At 45.1% G+C, this 16,394-nt stretch overlaps 1 protein-coding gene and 1 long non-coding RNA gene across 2 annotated transcripts; both read left to right on the top strand.

Annotated features, from left to right (window-relative positions):
• Positions 1-93: 93 nt before the first annotated feature.
• Positions 94-658, top strand: LOC148216347 (uncharacterized). Its single transcript, XR_015795514.1, has 2 exons — positions 94-309; positions 460-658. It is a non-coding gene; the product is annotated as an uncharacterized LOC148216347 (long non-coding RNA).
• A 3,240-nt stretch (positions 659-3,898) lies between these two features.
• Positions 3,899-16,256, top strand: SELENBP1 (selenium binding protein 1). The gene is made up of 12 exons (XM_007427925.4): positions 3,899-4,238; positions 8,743-8,796; positions 9,116-9,228; positions 10,583-10,768; positions 11,009-11,129; positions 11,483-11,665; positions 12,312-12,490; positions 13,843-13,921; positions 14,330-14,451; positions 14,541-14,633; positions 15,449-15,567; positions 15,921-16,256. Exons 1-12 carry the CDS (start codon positions 4,235-4,237, stop codon positions 16,081-16,083), a joined length of 1,416 nt encoding a protein of 471 aa, XP_007427987.1. The 5' UTR covers positions 3,899-4,234; the 3' UTR covers positions 16,084-16,256.
• The last annotated feature ends 138 nt before the right edge of the window (positions 16,257-16,394 follow it).

Genomic DNA, 16,394 nt, shown 5'->3' with positions numbered 1-16,394 from the left:
GCTCCTTTTTTTTTTTTTAAAGGGTTGCGGGTTGATACACAGAAGCAGCAAAACACACACACACACACACACACACACACAAAAAGGGGTCCTGGCCGGCGGAGGGATACGGCGCCGTCGTCATTTCCTTCGTCCCTCCGAGCGGCGCGCGGATTGGCCAGCGCGCGTGACGTCACCGGCGGACGGGCTCGCCCCGACCCTGCCTGGTTCAAGTTTGTCTGAGGCAGGCGGTGGTGAGGGGATTTGGAGGGAATCCTCCTCCCGGAGGGCCCCCCGGGGTTTCCTGAGGAAAATTCTCCTCAGGAGGAGGCGAGGCGCCGGCCAGGTGGAAGGCTCGACGCCCCTCCGGCCCGGGAGGAGGCGTGGGCGCCTAGGCCCCACCGCTTCCCAAATGTCATTGTGGCAGCCCCTCCTGAATCCCTCCACATCTCTGACTCGTGTTTTTTCTCCCTTCCACAGATGGGGAGATTCTGGACGTGTGGTTCGGCTCTCTCCGGGTGGACACGGACACGGAGGGTCACGCCATCCAAGCAGGCCGCACTCCACCGACACACGCCAGAAGCCGTCCAAATGTGTCTTAACATTGTGACGGAAGATGTGCACCTAATATGTCATATTCTATTAAACTTATGGCTCTATGAGGCTGTGTTACACCAAGGCTAATTTTGTCTGTGGTTTTTCTTCCGTGAGATACGTTGACCGCGCAACACCTTAATGTGATAGGGCCTATCCTGCCTTCACGTTCGCTTGGCGTCGACAAGATGATCTAAAACCATAATGTAGTGAGATAGGATAACAGTTAAGAAAAACACCATCATGAGAAAAATAATGCCAATTAAAAACTGAATTCCAAACACGGTGCCAAGGAACAAACCGTGTCATCCCCGGAAGGCCTGGAAAGCATGAATTCTTGGATTTCTTCCTCAGCTCCAAGAGAAGCAAATTTCAAAGAGGAAGGCATCCCAAATGGTAGACAGCCAGAAGAAAAAGCCCAGGGCTTTTGCACTTTAATCGTAACAAGGTAGAACGACAGGGCATCTCTCTTTGGATAAATAACTGGAATAGACCAAAGCTTTGAAAATCATTAGAGACTGAGAGAGCTGTAAGCCTCTTGGCGTACTAAACATGAAACAATCTTGCACTGTGATCATTTAATTAAACATTTATGTATTTTCTCATCTTCACCAGTAACTCCAAAGCTTTCACCAGAAGTGGCAGAGGAATACCTAATTGTGCCTAATGACAGGGCCGGATACGGAAGTTGAGATATATACCATCTATATAGACGTACACGTGCAGAGGCTGTCTTCTGGGATTCTTTCTCTGAAATTAGGCTTATAGTTTTTAAAGACACTGAACCCAGCTATGCTGCACCTTTAGCAAGGACGTTCAGTGTAAAACTGGAGATGCATAGTAAGATGTACTGGCTTAATGCTCCTTTCTCCAAATTATTTTATGACATGCTGTCATTAGAGGCATTCTGCTGTAACAGATTCCTTTTCTTTAGGAAATTAAAGATTGTAACTTGGCCTACTAATTCTTGCTATTCTGGATATCATAAATGTTTAAAAATCAGATTTTCCAGCATATTTTGATCATAAGCTACATATGAATAATGCTTGGTTTTCTAGTAAAGCATCTGATGCAGGACTTGGATTGACGGAGGTGGTATTGTTAAGATTTGATCCAAACTTTAAAAGCTGTGCCAGCTAGCCACAGAAAATCGTATTATTTATATTGACTGTAAAGAGTTTTAGCTCATTATGAAAATGATACTATATTGCAAACTGCTTTAGAAAAAATAAACCACTAAAAAGTTACACTTCATACTGTTAAAGTAAATGCGTTTAAAGTCTGTTTAAATTTAGTTTCAAAGTTCTGTCACATTTTAGTATGTGACCACCGGAATCCAAGAGAGGAATACAGAGTCAGGACCATGCAAAGTGAAACAAATTTCATTTTTAATGGATGGCATTGCGCAAACTCCCCATGCATTTGGACCAATTTTCTTTTGAAGTATTTTAACTAATAAACAGAGTAACATATTAGAATTAAATATACTAGGATTTCAATACCCTGTTAAGGAGAATGTATCTCATCCACAATCATATAATATTTATTTTCTTTCTTCAAAGGCTACCCATTATTGAAATTCAGGACAATGTACAGTTTTAATACATATTTGATTTTATCATTTTAATTCTTAATTTGTAAATCATCCTGAGCTCTGAGCGGCAAAAATCACGATGAGAAGAGTTTTCTTTCCATTAAGGCTGCAATGGATGCCAAATTACTCTTAAATCTCATTGAGCTCACGAAGCATGCTTTTGAATGCGCGCAAATAAAATCAGGTAAGAAATATATTAAAATGCTTCCTGTAGTTCTTTGATAATTAAAAAGTTGATACAACTCCTAATGAATCTATAATTATTTAGATTAATAACCTGTTCTTTAAAGCTTTGGCAAGATACATTTTCCAAAACTGTATGTTATCCATCTATTTCTCTGCAACCTTTTGGGGTAAGCCTTTCATAATGAGGCTTACAATTAAAATATTAAAACCAAAGTATGATACACAAAACATCAGATCAGATCATAAATGGGGAGAGCAAAGAACACAATAAAGAGCTTGGAAGTTGAACAGTCTTTGATTCTACTAATGGAAGGTCACAACCTTTAGCATACATTAAATAAGTTAACATATAGTAAAATACATTTTATTGTATTTCTTGTACGTTATCCTTGGACTGGAGAGATGGAGAGCTCAATATCCATCCACCAACAAATAGGAGACGATTATTGTCATCTACTCACCAGCATAAGTAAATCATTCAGGTGCATTTAAATGCCCATCTATTGTTCTCTAAATTCTTATGGCCTTCTGTAACTGGTCTCACTCCCTCTCTCTTTAAACTTTCTTCCACTCCAGTTCCCTCATGTGTCTTTTTTTAACCTATAGCTTGAAGGAAGGGTCATCTCTTTTTTTCAGTTGATGTGAATTTCTTTAGAAGACTGTAGATGTCTGAAAAACAGGACAAAAATCCTAAAATGTAATTACATGCAATGTGTAGCTGTGCATTCTTGGCAATATAACATCTGCTAAAAGTAAATGGTTATCTCCAGGACACACTTTGGGTTTTCTGTAATATTTGGTCTTTGGTGAACCGCAAAAGGAATGGAACTGTAGAAGCAAAGAACCACTCCGAATATTTTCCTAGTGACAAGGCTGTCAACCCAGACGGAACTTGACCATTTCTGTTTGATTGTAGAGATTAGCATAGAAGGGTTCGTTTCTAGTTAACAGTTTTGGGGTGGAGGAAAATCAGTATAATATATTTGTGGGGTTGTCAGCATATACAGTGAAAATTACACACACTTAATCTTCACAAAATGGTCTGAAGCAGGTTTGCTTCGGTTGAACAATTCATAATTATTAGAGCAGAAAAGAGGAACGTTTTCAAAACTCAAAAGGGTGCTGAAATCTGCTAATGACATTAAAAATTGTGATCTGCAACGTTAACATTTGCCATGAAAAGAATATAGTCCCTGCAAGATTTTACAAACGGAATAGAAAAAGAAGAATACACTCGGAACTGAGCAAAACTGACCAGTTAATCTTATTAAATAAAATTAAATAAAACTGACCAGTCTTATTAAATGTTTGCTTATTTGGGCTTTAATTAACAGTAGCAAGAGAAGAAAGGCATCGTTCCCAAGGGCGCTTTCAGCGAAAGAGGCACAAGAACGTCTCCAAAGTCCACCCGCTGTTGCTTGACAGGAAAGCAAATGAGTTGCCAGCTCTCAGCTGCTTGCCAGCTTGAAAGCTATATTTGAGTCAAGCCAGTGCTGGGCACTGACACACATTTTGAAATGCCACCTCCAGCTAAGAGTTTTCCTTCCTTTCTTTGCACCTCTGGCTCAAAGCAGAGGACGATTTTCTGCCTGGTGGAGCTAAAAGACGAGGCAGCCAACTATTTATCATTCAAGGAAGAGACAAGAACAAGCAGCTTACGGAATAGGGGAAACCACTGGATTTTGCACTGAAAATGGAACCCTCCCCATCTGGAATTGCTCAGCAGTTTCCAATAGTCCTCCTCCCAACACGCCTCTTCTCCACCCACTGAAATAGAGAGATATATGTTCCTCCGGAAAACTCCTGCCTTTGGTCTGGACGATCCTCGCTTGTCAGAATTCTTTGGAGGGAAGAGAGCAGGAATAAACCACGTCCACCACCATGGGTAAGCCAAAACAAGACGGAGACCACTTGCTTTTACTCAGCCCGCAGAAACCGCCATGCTTTGTCCAGGGTGTTCTGTGTAGTTCAGCCTTTCTCAATCCTTTGCTCAGGAACAGATGATGGGAATTGTAGGCAAAACTTCTGCAGGTTGGGGGAAAGCCAGTGATGCAGTTTTAAGTGTAAGTGGCTTGACAGGAGATTAATTATCCGCTTTTTAGAGTAACACCTGACTGAGCCTAGAGGGCTTCTGAGATACAAGGCGTCAATGAGATTTCAGAACTTCTGTTCTTTTAACAGCATTTCTTTCTTAGAGGGTTTTGTTCTAGACAAAGTCTCTAAAAATCCCAATTGCTTAGAAAATCTGTTCTTATGGCAACAGTAGCCCAATACCCCATGTGCATTTACTTCCAAAGTTGCGTGTTTAAGATTCGGCGCTTTGCAACATGGAAGGAAATACCTCGGCTTTGTACTTATGATCAGGTTTTTGCCCTGCCTGACTCTCTGCATGTATGCTTGGAAGAAAGCCCCCATTCTCTTTGATAGGCATTTCTGCTTCGCTCAGATTACACCTTAAACTGATTTATCCGCATTTTGGCATGTCTTTTTTTCTTTACTTCTCATTTCTTGCGTCCTCTAGAATCTCCCAACCAGTGTTGGGATCCTCATAAGGACAGGACTTCTATCACTTCAGCAATGTCTGGGTGATACTAGGAGGACAAAGTCACTAGTGGGGAAATGTGCCCAAAGTGCCTCCAAATGCTTTGGATTTTATTCCCTCTTAGCTGGGGTCAAGCGCCTCTGCAGGGTAGGAGAGCGGAAGAAGCTGGTCTAAAGAACAGCTCTGAAAGTACGAAAAAAAGTATTGTTTTGCAATTCTGTCTTTCCCTCTTATTAGACCGCTTTTTGTATTAGGAAATGAACTGGAAGAAGAAAGCAGGAAACCACAAGAAGATTAGAAATGGAAGAGAACATTAGGTGCCCCTCCCAGTCCCCCCTCCCTCATATGAATGAGGAACGGCAACTGTGCCAAAAAAGGTCTTACGTGGAAACACCCAGCAAGATTGGCTTTTGAATAAATACGCATAAGATTATGCTGTTTATATAAGCCTATAGTAAAGAGAAATCAGCATTCAAGCTGAGAGTTGTAGAGAGTATAAAGGTGAAAAAAAAGGACTTGTTTGAAGTACCAATCTATAGAGGGAGTAAACTGTGTCATCTCTACTCAGCCATGCAGTTAACTAGGTGACCTTAGGTCTATCAGTCCCTATCAGCCTGAGCAACCTCACAGGGTTCTTATGAGGAGAAAAGGAACAATCAAAGAATTGAAAATCACCCCTGGTGTCATTCATACATGACCCTCCAGATGTTGCTGAACAATTCAAATTAAACGTGTGCCTTCAAGTCAGTCTTGGCATCTGACAACTACCTAGAGAAGTCCCTGCGGTTTTCTTGGCAAGATTTTCAGAAAGGGTTTTGCCATTTCCTTCTTCCTAGGACTGAGAAAGAGTGACTGGCCCCAAATCCCCCAGCTGGCTTCATGCCTAAGGCAGGACTAGAACTCACAGCCTCCTGATTTCCAGCCTGGTTCTTTAAACCACTTCACCAATGTGGCTGTCTTGCTGAACAATGACCCTACGTTAGTTTTATTTTATGCGTCTAACTTTCTGAACCTTGATTTTCTTTTAATTTTGTTAGCTGGCTTGAGAACTTGCTTAGTAAAAAGTTGGTGTATAAACTGAATAAATAAAATAATCTAAAGCTGAGCAGATGGGCAAGCTAACTTTGACATGTCCTTTAACAGCAAGAAAGCATTTGTTAATGAATTTAAACAGGGAGAAATTGGAGAGAAGTTGACTATATACTTCTGGTGTTCCTAATATGGCCAAGATGGGTAGAATTTGGGTTTCCAAAGAACAAAATATATTAGCCTATTGCAGCAAAACCAACCAGGCACCTGTAAGATGAACTAATTCAATTTATGGACTGGAATCCATTTGACCAAGATATAAGTACAGATGTATGGCAGTCAGTAACCAAAACATATAATGGATATATAATCATATATCAGAAAGGGACAGTTCCTTTGATCCTTTCAGCTTCCATCCAACCCACATAAAAATATCCATTCTCTATAGCCAAACTCTAACATACGATATTTGTTTGCATCTCTTGGACAGAGTCACAACTGAAGGTTTTAAGATGGCATTTTTCCAACTCTGATATCCACCCAATCAAGTCAAATAAGCCAATTAATATGGCTAGTTTTATTGCAAGATAGACTCAGGAGACCTGCTGTAACTCGGTTCCCAGAGGAAATTATCGCCAGTATCTATATATCTCACATAAGCTTTGATTAGGAAGTCTCTTCCTTATAAACCATCCAATTTAAAACCATATCTTATCAAATTACAAAAATACAGACATAGGATGCAAAGTCTGTAGTAAACTCGGATGCCAACTGTCTTCCGGTTACTCTAATGATGGCTGGGTTTATACATGGTTTGCTTTAATCATAGTTTGTGCCATAAATCTTAATGGACTGGGTTTGCACATGCTAAGCCAAAGCCCAATAAATCACATGCTATCTTAGCCTGATGAATTGTAACTCCAGCTGATAATGTCATGAGGATATCTCTGATTGTGACTTCTCCATCCATCCTCAACTGAGATTCCTTTTGGTTTATGGCTACCATAAGGCCATCTGATGCTCATAACTTTCTCTTTGTCTCTGATTTAATGTGTTACCTATTAAATCAAACAGGCTGGTCTGGCAAATGACAGCTGTGTTGCTCTGTTGCAACAGAAGCAACAAAAAAAAGTGTGTAAAAGTCCTAACTAGTTAGATGAAAGCTGCCTGCTGGGTTTTGCAATAGGGGAGGACCTATCCCTGATCTGTCGGTGTGCAAAGATACAGCAGACAATGCAAGATGAAGAAACTGGTGAGGTAAAGAGGTGTGGCAAAATTTGGGACTCAATGTTCAGGCTCAAGACTGGGGTAAGAGGCAGTTTCTCCATTGGGTCAAAAGTGACCACCTTCACAGGGTCGTCGCAAGAAGTAGAGGCTTGCTGGGAATTTAGGGAGTCCAGAAGACATCTCGTTGAGGAAAGAACATCTTCAATCGTTCTGCAATTATCCACCACATGTTCTCTGGGGCCGGTTCCATCACTTGCGTGACAACAGCAGCAACTGGGCAGAAGCTCAAGAAAGCTTATGAGACATTCTTCCCATTCTAACGCCTGAAAATAAAATTTATGACAAGGAAGAGTTCAACAGTGCATGACTATGCTCTCAAAAACGAAAGCATCTGGTGCCAAAATTCTGATGCTAAGCCCAGGGCCAGAATCTTTCTTTGAGGAAGCCAAATGAGTCGGCTCAAAAGCTCCCGCTGAAATTGCTCCTCCCTGCTGCTTCCCCTCTATCTGTTGACGCGCAGCTAGCGTTAACCATGGGAAAGGCACGTGTGTCTCAGCTGTGAGTGCTGGGCCCAACTGACCCACGTTTCCCCAACCCAGCCACACAGAGGACTGCATCTTCCCCACCCTGGTTAACCCCAAAGTCTCTGGGAAGCCCGCAGGAGCCAATGCCAGGGAGCATCAGAAGAGCCCAAAGGCTTCTCCTGCTCTGCAATGACTGGTAGGCTGTTCCTGAACCTGGAGGTTTCTCTGGGAGGACTGACTTCAAGGCATTTACCATGACTGCAGGAACAGAGTGGATTTCCAGCCTCAGCAGCATTTCACATCCACACTCACCAACTCCAGCCCTAGTCATGGCATGTCTCAATATGGCTTATACGTTTGGCCCTAGCCGTGCAAATGTTGCAGCCCTGCACTAGCTGAACCGGTGTGATCCCTGATAAATAAAAGTAACGATTTCATTGGCGAAAGGGTTGGGCAGGAAATAAAGATAACACTGAAGTAATTGCATTTTAGCCTACCTATCACTGGGGTTCTTGAGCTTATCAGTTCTGTGGCCTGCCACTGGGCAAACAGAAGTGCTGTCCTGCATTTGACTCCTAATGAATACTTTGGTCCTCTTAAACGCAAGAACTCAAACTGAGCCAAGCAGGCCTGAAGAAAACAAATTTCATTCTGCGTCAAACTGAGGAATGTTCAGTACGAGCTATGTCAGCTTAAAAGAAAAAGTGCATGCTATCGAATTGCCTTAATGGCAATTAATTACTTCAAGAATTAGTTCTTTCGCACACGTGGCCCTGTGCCCCACTTGGCTCGCCTGTTCATCCTTCTGAGGTTTCAGCAGAAACTGGGAAGGATATCCTTGCAGTCATGAGCGCTAGCAACTTTTGATTTTAACATCTAAGACTCGCAGGACGCTGAATTCAGGCCTAGAATTCAGACAGAATCCCCCTATCTGAAGCTACTGAGGAATTTATTGGAAAGCCTGTGATGAAACTGATAGTATTTCAAACACATAAGTGGAGCCGATTTGGTTCCATCACCGTCTTCCGTGTATTTTTAACCTTCTTCTTGTCCCTTCTGAATTGCAGCAAAATGTGGAGACTGTGGCCCCGGATACAAAACCCCACTGGATGCAATGAAAGGTGAGGGAATGCTTCGGGAGTCTAAAATTCAAACCACTCTTTGATTAATTGTTGCGTATCTCAAATGCTTACCTTGTGCAGAACCTGCCCCGGCTATATCTTAATCAAGCTAGAGAGAATGGTGTGCCAAAGGTTTTCCTCATCAGCAAAACCAAAATGATTGACTAAGAACTAAGTAGCCTATCTTTGTCTCGTTTTCAGGAGGAGACGCTCATAATAAATTGGCAAACACAACTTCCTTATTTATTCTCTCTTTGCAAGCCAGGGTGCGTGTTTTCTTTCCCCTTCAGGAACTGACTCACGTTTGCTTTTCCAAAAGGGCCCCGGGAAGAGATTGTCTACCTGCCTTGCATCTACCGAAACACCGGGATAAAAAAACCAGATTATTTGGCCACTGTGGACGTGGATCCCAAATCCTCAACTTACTGCCAAGTATGTTTCATTCAGTATTTGGACTCAGATCTTGAGTCCAGAGTTGGTTTGTATTAATTTTCTCTCTCCTTTTAAGCAGAAACACTTGCTTAAGGGAATCTTGGAAACAGTCTGAGCCCACTCTGGGCCTCTACATGACTCTCTTTTAACCAACCCGCAGAAAACAGGATTCTCAAGATTCGGTTCCACAAAACATTATTGGGAAGAAACTATTTTGCCCAATGCAGTAAAGGATCTCCCACCTAGCGTGGTTCTTTCTACAGAAGCGGAGAGTAAACAGTTCGCTTCTATTCACTGCGGCCTGTCGGGAAACCTGAACCCAACAGTTGCTTATCTTTGCTGCCCACAATTGCAGTTGGGGAGCATCTCCTGTCAGATCAAATGCCATCTCTTTTTCCCTTCCAAGGTCTCTGGATCAACCTGGTGGTTGCAATCTCAAAGGATTTGCCAAGGACACCGGCTGCTCAAATCTTACTCCATGGACTTTCCCTGGAGATGACATTTTTCACTGTTATTTCAGCAAACTGCCAATATCTGAAATCACGTATTCCAGATTGGCAAACCGTGCAAGCTGTTTCATAATCCCCACCTTATCTTTATGGGAGAGATAACCGGAAGTTCTACATTCTCCAAAAGTTGACCAATACTTATGGCAAAAAAAGACCAACTCTGTTCAAACAATTTAGAATCAAACGAATCAGAAACCGGCTGGTGCTCCTGCATGCTTTAGGGGCAAATAATGCAGTGTTGCGAAAGAAAAATGTCCCCAAGACATTCATCAACCCTCATGCCCCACCCCACCCTTGGCAACATGTCCCAGTTTTAACACTCCAATAAATCACATTGTTAAATCACTTGTTTGCTTCGGTAGCTGATCCAGTTCAAGTCTTGTTTCTCAGTCTAAGGGGATTACTAAAATAATTTGATGGGGGGGAGAAGAGTAAAGGGACAGACCATTGCAACTTAAATTCAGACCAGAGAGAAACCAGGACAACAAGCAAGCTTTAGAATTTAACTCCCTTCAGGCTACATCATGTGGTGGGAAGGGCAAAAGGGAGGTAAACAGAAAGAATATTTGATGAGCGTGACCAAAAGCACCAGATCATCTGGCAAAGTGGGGAGGGGTTGGTTGCAAGAGGTCTCAGGGACCGGAGGCCTCCTTTCGCTCTCCAAAGTGGATATCCTAAATGAGGAAGTGGTTGAAAGCTGAGATTTTCTGCTAATCCCACTTCAGAACAATAAGGGAGACCAAGAGCCAATCTGGGGCTCCGTAAACCGTTCCAGGCAGGGGACGGACAGCGAGCCTTTAGAGGACCTGTCCTTAAGGTCCCCAACAGGCTCTGCCACCCCGCAGGTCATCCACCGCTTGCCGATGCCCAACGTTAGCGACGAGCTCCACCACTCCGGCTGGAACGCCTGCAGCAGCTGCTTCGGAGACACGACGAAGCAGCGCAACCATCTCATTCTTCCCAGCCTGATCTCGTCCCGGGTCTATGTGATTGATACAGGCACCAGCCTGCGAGCCCCCAGGATCCATAAGGTACAAGCCTTGCTGGTGATGAGGGGTATTCTGGAACCCACAGCTATCAAAAAGGGGGGTCTGGAAAACCACCTCACTTCTCTCCCGTTTGCAAGCTTCTTTCATTCGGTACCAACAGGTCCCTTTTCTCACACTGCCCCCCACTGTCCAAAGCTGGCAAAGTGAGGGGCCGCATTTATCCACTCGTGGTCCATCTGTGCCTCACCTCTCCCCATAAACTGGCTGTTTCTTGTATTGCAGGTTATCGAGCCCATCGATATGTACTGGAAGTGCAACTTGGCCAATCCTCACACCACGCATTGCCTGGGCTCCGGTGAAATCATGATCAGCACGATGGCTGACCCTTCCGGCAATGGAAAAGGTAAGTCTTTTGGAAGAGGCTGCCCAAGGTAGTGTTTGCGGGAGGTGATCTTAGCCAGGCGAATGATAAACCTGAATTTTGCGCACCAGAGACAGGCGATCCCATTACAAGCAACCGTCTGTGTAGCAAACGAACCTGTCAGAGAGTATTTGGGTGGGAGGGATGAGATGGGGACGTCCTTACGTCTTGTCTCAACTTTATGTAATCTCTGAATGGCTCTAGGAGGAGCACCCTCTATGCAAAGAATACAGAAGGAATTGCTGATCATTTAATGCAACATTGGATGCTGTATGTCTTCCCCTTCTCCTAAACCACGGAAATCACGCAAAGATAATGTTTTGTTTTACTTTCAGGGGGTTTTGTGCTGCTGGATGGAAAGACCTTTGAGGTGAAGGGCAACTGGGAAAAGGGTTCCAAGGTCCCACCGTTCGGCTATGATTTCTGGTACCAACCGAGGCACAATGTCTTGATGAGCACTGAATGGGGAGCGCCCAAGTGCTTCGTGAATGGGTTTAACCCAGCAGATTTGGAAAAAGGTGAGAGAATGGCTTCTCGGCGTCACTCCTTCCAAGAGGCCTCCTCCTGTAGTTCCAGAGGCACCAGGTAGCCTCAGATCAAAAGCCAACCAGGCTGTTAGGTCAGGGAGGACCTGGCCATCAGGGCAATAAGTTGAAAGCATCTTCCATGATCCAAAAGATGGAGTTCTCTGTGCCAGAACGAGGATCGGAGAAGAAAGAGGCAAAGCTAGGCCAGGAATCAAGGTCTGGGGCTGCAGCTGGAAAAGGAGATGGTAGGCAAGGCAGGATCTCTTCCCACCGAGAGGCAATACTTTGGAGATACTTGGAGGAGGAGCCTTAATAGGGCCTTGCAGGCAGGGACCGGCCACAAGGCAGCCAGGAGCTGCAGAAGGGAGGAGAAGTCAATTTCTCATTGAGTCTGACTAAGTAATTAGCTGTTTGAGGATGATGTCCAGTTCACAGTTGTATGAGATCCAGAGGAAACTCAGCCACATTTTGTGTGTGTGTGTTTGTGAAATGACACAGATAGGCAAGTTTCTGAACATGGATAAAACACATATTATCTACCAGGAATGAGTGGAGAAAGAAAACTTACTACCAACCAAACCCTGCTGTCCCTCCTTTCTCAAAATAATCCTCTCTTCTCTCACACCCACCTCCGAAGGCTGCTATGGTGGAAACATCAACGTGTGGGACTGGACCACTCACGAATTCATCCAGACAATCGACGTGGGGAAGAACTCCATTCCGCTGGAAATCCGATTTCTTCACAACCCGGATGCCGCCGAGGGGTACATCGGCTGTGCCCTGAGCAGCGCTGTCCACCGTTTCTACAAGACCAAGGTAAAAAAAAAAAAGCATAATTAAAGCAGAACGAAGGGAAGAACAATCCCCGGCCCACAGCTGAGCACAAGCACACGTGCAACGCCCCAGGGCCTTGGGGGAGTGACTTGGGCCACACTCACTGAAATGTTTAGGGCCCTGAGAACTACAGGGGAGATGCTGCTAGGCAGGCAGGGCAAGCTTTTTCAATTTTCACATATTTGGAGAGCTTTTCTTTGTCCTTTGGAATGCGTTAAGGCGACCTCAAAATGCTACTTAGGAAACATCTCCTTCGAGTCCAGCTTGACTTCCTGGAGACGTCCAGGTAACTTCTTGACAGCAACAAAGGAGTCCCGTGCCTTCTCCTGGGACATAATTTTTTTTACTTGTCCATTTAGCCCGTAGCCTTAGGATTTTTGGATGGTACCCCATCCAAGCACCCAACAGACCTGACCCTACTGAGCTCAGCCAAGGTCAACTTGGTGAAGCAACTGGGCCATCCAAATTCAATCATATGATCAGGAGGAGGAGTTCCTGAGTCACAGGTTGCCAAGCCCTGATTCACAGAGACAGAAGTTGCTCCTTGGGCCCCCAAGGAGACCCCTCTCTGCACCATGGGACCCTCTTCTGAACCTGAAAGGCGTTTGCTGCAGGAGGTGTTCCCGCTGAGGTTGTGGGCTCTGCAAGCCATTTCCGCTTCTCCTGTTCTCACTAGGGTGTCCCAGCCACCATGTGCCCGATGCCTAATATTCTGGGCTGGCACGGACCTTCACCACCACCCTCACCTGACTGCTTTGCTGCCCCTCCCTTTATCAGCGCTGTTTGCTCAGCTCCTGCATCACCTTGGTGTACCCAGAGGCAAATACACGGGGCTAGAGGGCAAACTTTTTTCTCTGCATGAAATAAACCTCCCAAACAGTCGCGATCTGGAAAGTCCTTGTTGAGCCGTGCGGCTGCGAATGAGGAAACTCTGGGGGAAAAAGAAAATTCCGTGGCCACAGATTCACCCCTTCTGGTCCTCCTTGCGTCTGCGGACGTTGATTCATAAACAATGAAAAAACAATCAGATAAATATGCCTCGTTGCTTGGTTTTTACTCTGGGCTATGCTGCCCAGAGTTGTAAGATCGGGGTGGTTGATGGGCGGCATATACATTTAATAAATAAATAAAATATAATGAGTAAATCATTGAATGTCTCCGACCTGCCCCTTCGCAAGTGGTTCTCAGGCACACTCTAAAACAGAACTGCTAAGCGGACCTGAAGGCGTAAGTGAAAGGTTGGGGGCTGTTATGGGTTGGGCTATACCACACCTGCTGTCTAAATCCCTGCTGCCGAGAGTAACTCCTCGCATTCTGGCTACTTTTTTCTTCAGGAAGGAACTTGGGCAGCAGAGAAGGTGATCCAAATTCCCAATAAGAAGGTCGAAGGATGGCTTCTGCCAGAAATGCCAGGCTAGTCCAACAAGCTTTATATTGATCATTTTTGCAATCTATCCATGTTGCACCCCCCCCCACTTTAAAACACCACCATCTGCCCCCAAAATATAAACTCCTCTTCTGGCTTAAATACAAACTTTCAGTATCTCATCTCTGAGCCAAGAGGGGTTCTCATTCTTTAATTTAATCATTCATTATGTGATTCGGGGAATGCCATGAACTTGGCAAGATCCCATGTTCATTACGTGGGAAGGAGTCTGTGGTGGTGGCTGGTCAGAAGAAATACCGACTAGCTGTGCAAAGGCGTGCCATAAAGTCACGGCCAGGATGTTGCCGTCGTATCCTTGCAAATCTGCTGCCGGCCCCATCAGGAACTCATGGAGCAAGCGTTCTGCCTCCTTCTAATCCAATTCTCTCCTGTAGGCCTCATCACCGATATCCTGATCTCCCTCGATGACCGCTTCCTGTATTTCAGTAACTGGCTCCATGGAGACATCCGCCAGTATGACATTTCCAACCGTCGGAAGCCCAAGCTGGTGGGACAGGTAAGCACCAAGGTGGGCGCATCACTGCTGGGGGCTGCCGACTCTGCAGGTAACGTGGGACGTCCTCAGCCAGGTGTTTCCCTTTGCAGGTGTTCCTGGGAGGCAGCGTTGTCAAAGGGGGTCCCGTCAGAGTGACTGAAGACGCAGAACTGGACTGCCAGCCGGATCCATTCATCATCAAGGTGCCTCAGGAGGCCCTTCCCTCCTCCAGATTATTTTTATTCAGTTTTTATTTGTTGGGTCCCTGCCTTAGCTTTCTTCCAAAGGACGCCTCTTTCTCCATCCATTCCGTTTTTGCAATTTGGCAAGGGACGTCAAGTTCCGCAGCAAATTTCGCCGCCAAACTGTCTCCTTTATCTCACGCTCCCTGCATGCGCCTCTTTGCACAGCCAGTTCTGTTATAAACAGCGGCTGTATTTAGACACAGTGGGGCTGCCTTATCCAAACTCTGTGGGACCACCCTGAGCTCCACAGAATATCTAACTCTGCAAACTCCTTGATCAATGAGCAGAGACATTAAAACGTTTCTCCTGCCTATGAACTGGAGGATCCTCAATCCAAGGGTTGTAAGAGAGGGAAAATAGTCAGAAGTCCCAAGGAGTTCACTAAGACTAAGCGTGCCCAATCATTCTTCCCCCATTCATTTAAAATGTCTCTGCTGGAAGAGATCAAAGTCAGCTTTGCTTCCCAGAACAGCTAACTGGAAAGCTTTAACAGGCCAGGCCCGTAAGGAGATCCTAAAATCCTGTTTGCTACCTCTTCCCAAATATTTGCGGCTGGAAACACCCCACTCATTCTGTGACAGTGTCCAATTTGGCAGTGAGTTAACGGTGCCCAACGGGAAGACAGGGTCTCTCTGACCTGCCTCTTGCTCATGAGGCTGAGCGAGAGAGAGGGCCAAGCAGCTCGCTCTCCTTTGGGGTTCAAAAACACCTCCCACTGCCTCTTGCACAAGTCATCCCAAGTTAGGTCATGCCGGTTTCCTCGTCCTTTGCAGGGCAAGAGAGTTCAAGGTGCACCACAGATGATCCAGCTGAGCCTGGATGGAAAAAGGCTGTACGTCAGCACCTCCCTCTACAGCGGATGGGATAAGCAGTTCTACCCAGACATGGTCAAGTAAGACGGCCTTTCCTTCACGTGGACCTTTCCTTCTTCAAAACCCTTTGCTTACTAGAAACAAGAACAAAACTGGGCCTTGAGACAATTTCCTCGGAAGATCTGCAGGCAGAAAGGAATTTGAAAGGGATGGGTTGTAACTTTCAAAGGTTGCTAGGATAGTTAGGCCCCAATTCACCATAACATGAAATTTTAAATAAACGTAAAAGGCATTTTCCCCTTCAGCCGGGGGAGTTACGTTTGTATACCTGTAGCGTAGACTTTTAGAGAAGAGAGAGTCCGTCGATCTTCAAGTTTTGTAACGGCGTCACCAAAACACATGGTAAAACCCTCTTTTACCCTCTTTTTTTCAGGGAAGGCTCCGTCATGTTACAAGTCGACGTGGACACCCAGAAAGGCGGCTTAAAAGTAAATGAAAAGTTCTTAGTGGATTTTGGGAAAGAGCCGGAGGGTCCCGCTCTCGCCCACGAGATCCGTTATCCGGGTGGCGACACCACCTCCGATATCTGGCTCTAACAATCTCCCCGGCTTCGAGGGCACCGGAGTACACCAAACGTGGACTTTTCCTCTAACTCCAGCCATTTAAATTGATGCAAGAGAAGCCTTTAACCACCCTGAGCTTTCTGTTCTTTCCGCTGCTTGGCACTTGATCTCGCACTCCTAATGAAGGCTTAAAAATTAACCTATCATACCGAGACTCATCGCGTCTTTTTAAAAAACACTCTCTGCAGATCACGCTCACAAGAAAGGGTTTGGAATCGCTTTTTCCTTGAGAGTTAGTTTCTTGCCTGCCTCTGGACATGCCCTGCTCTGCCACAAGGGGTCGC

This window comes from Python bivittatus, unplaced genomic scaffold (genome assembly GCF_059951505.1).
Source record: "Python bivittatus isolate LINGU-HERP-01145 unplaced genomic scaffold, Pbiv_v1 ctg000180_np1212, whole genome shotgun sequence".
Lineage (NCBI taxonomy): Eukaryota > Metazoa > Chordata > Lepidosauria > Squamata > Pythonidae > Python > Python bivittatus.
The sequence above is the reverse complement of the archived record's forward strand: the minus strand, read 5'-3'. Positions and strand labels throughout refer to the sequence as shown.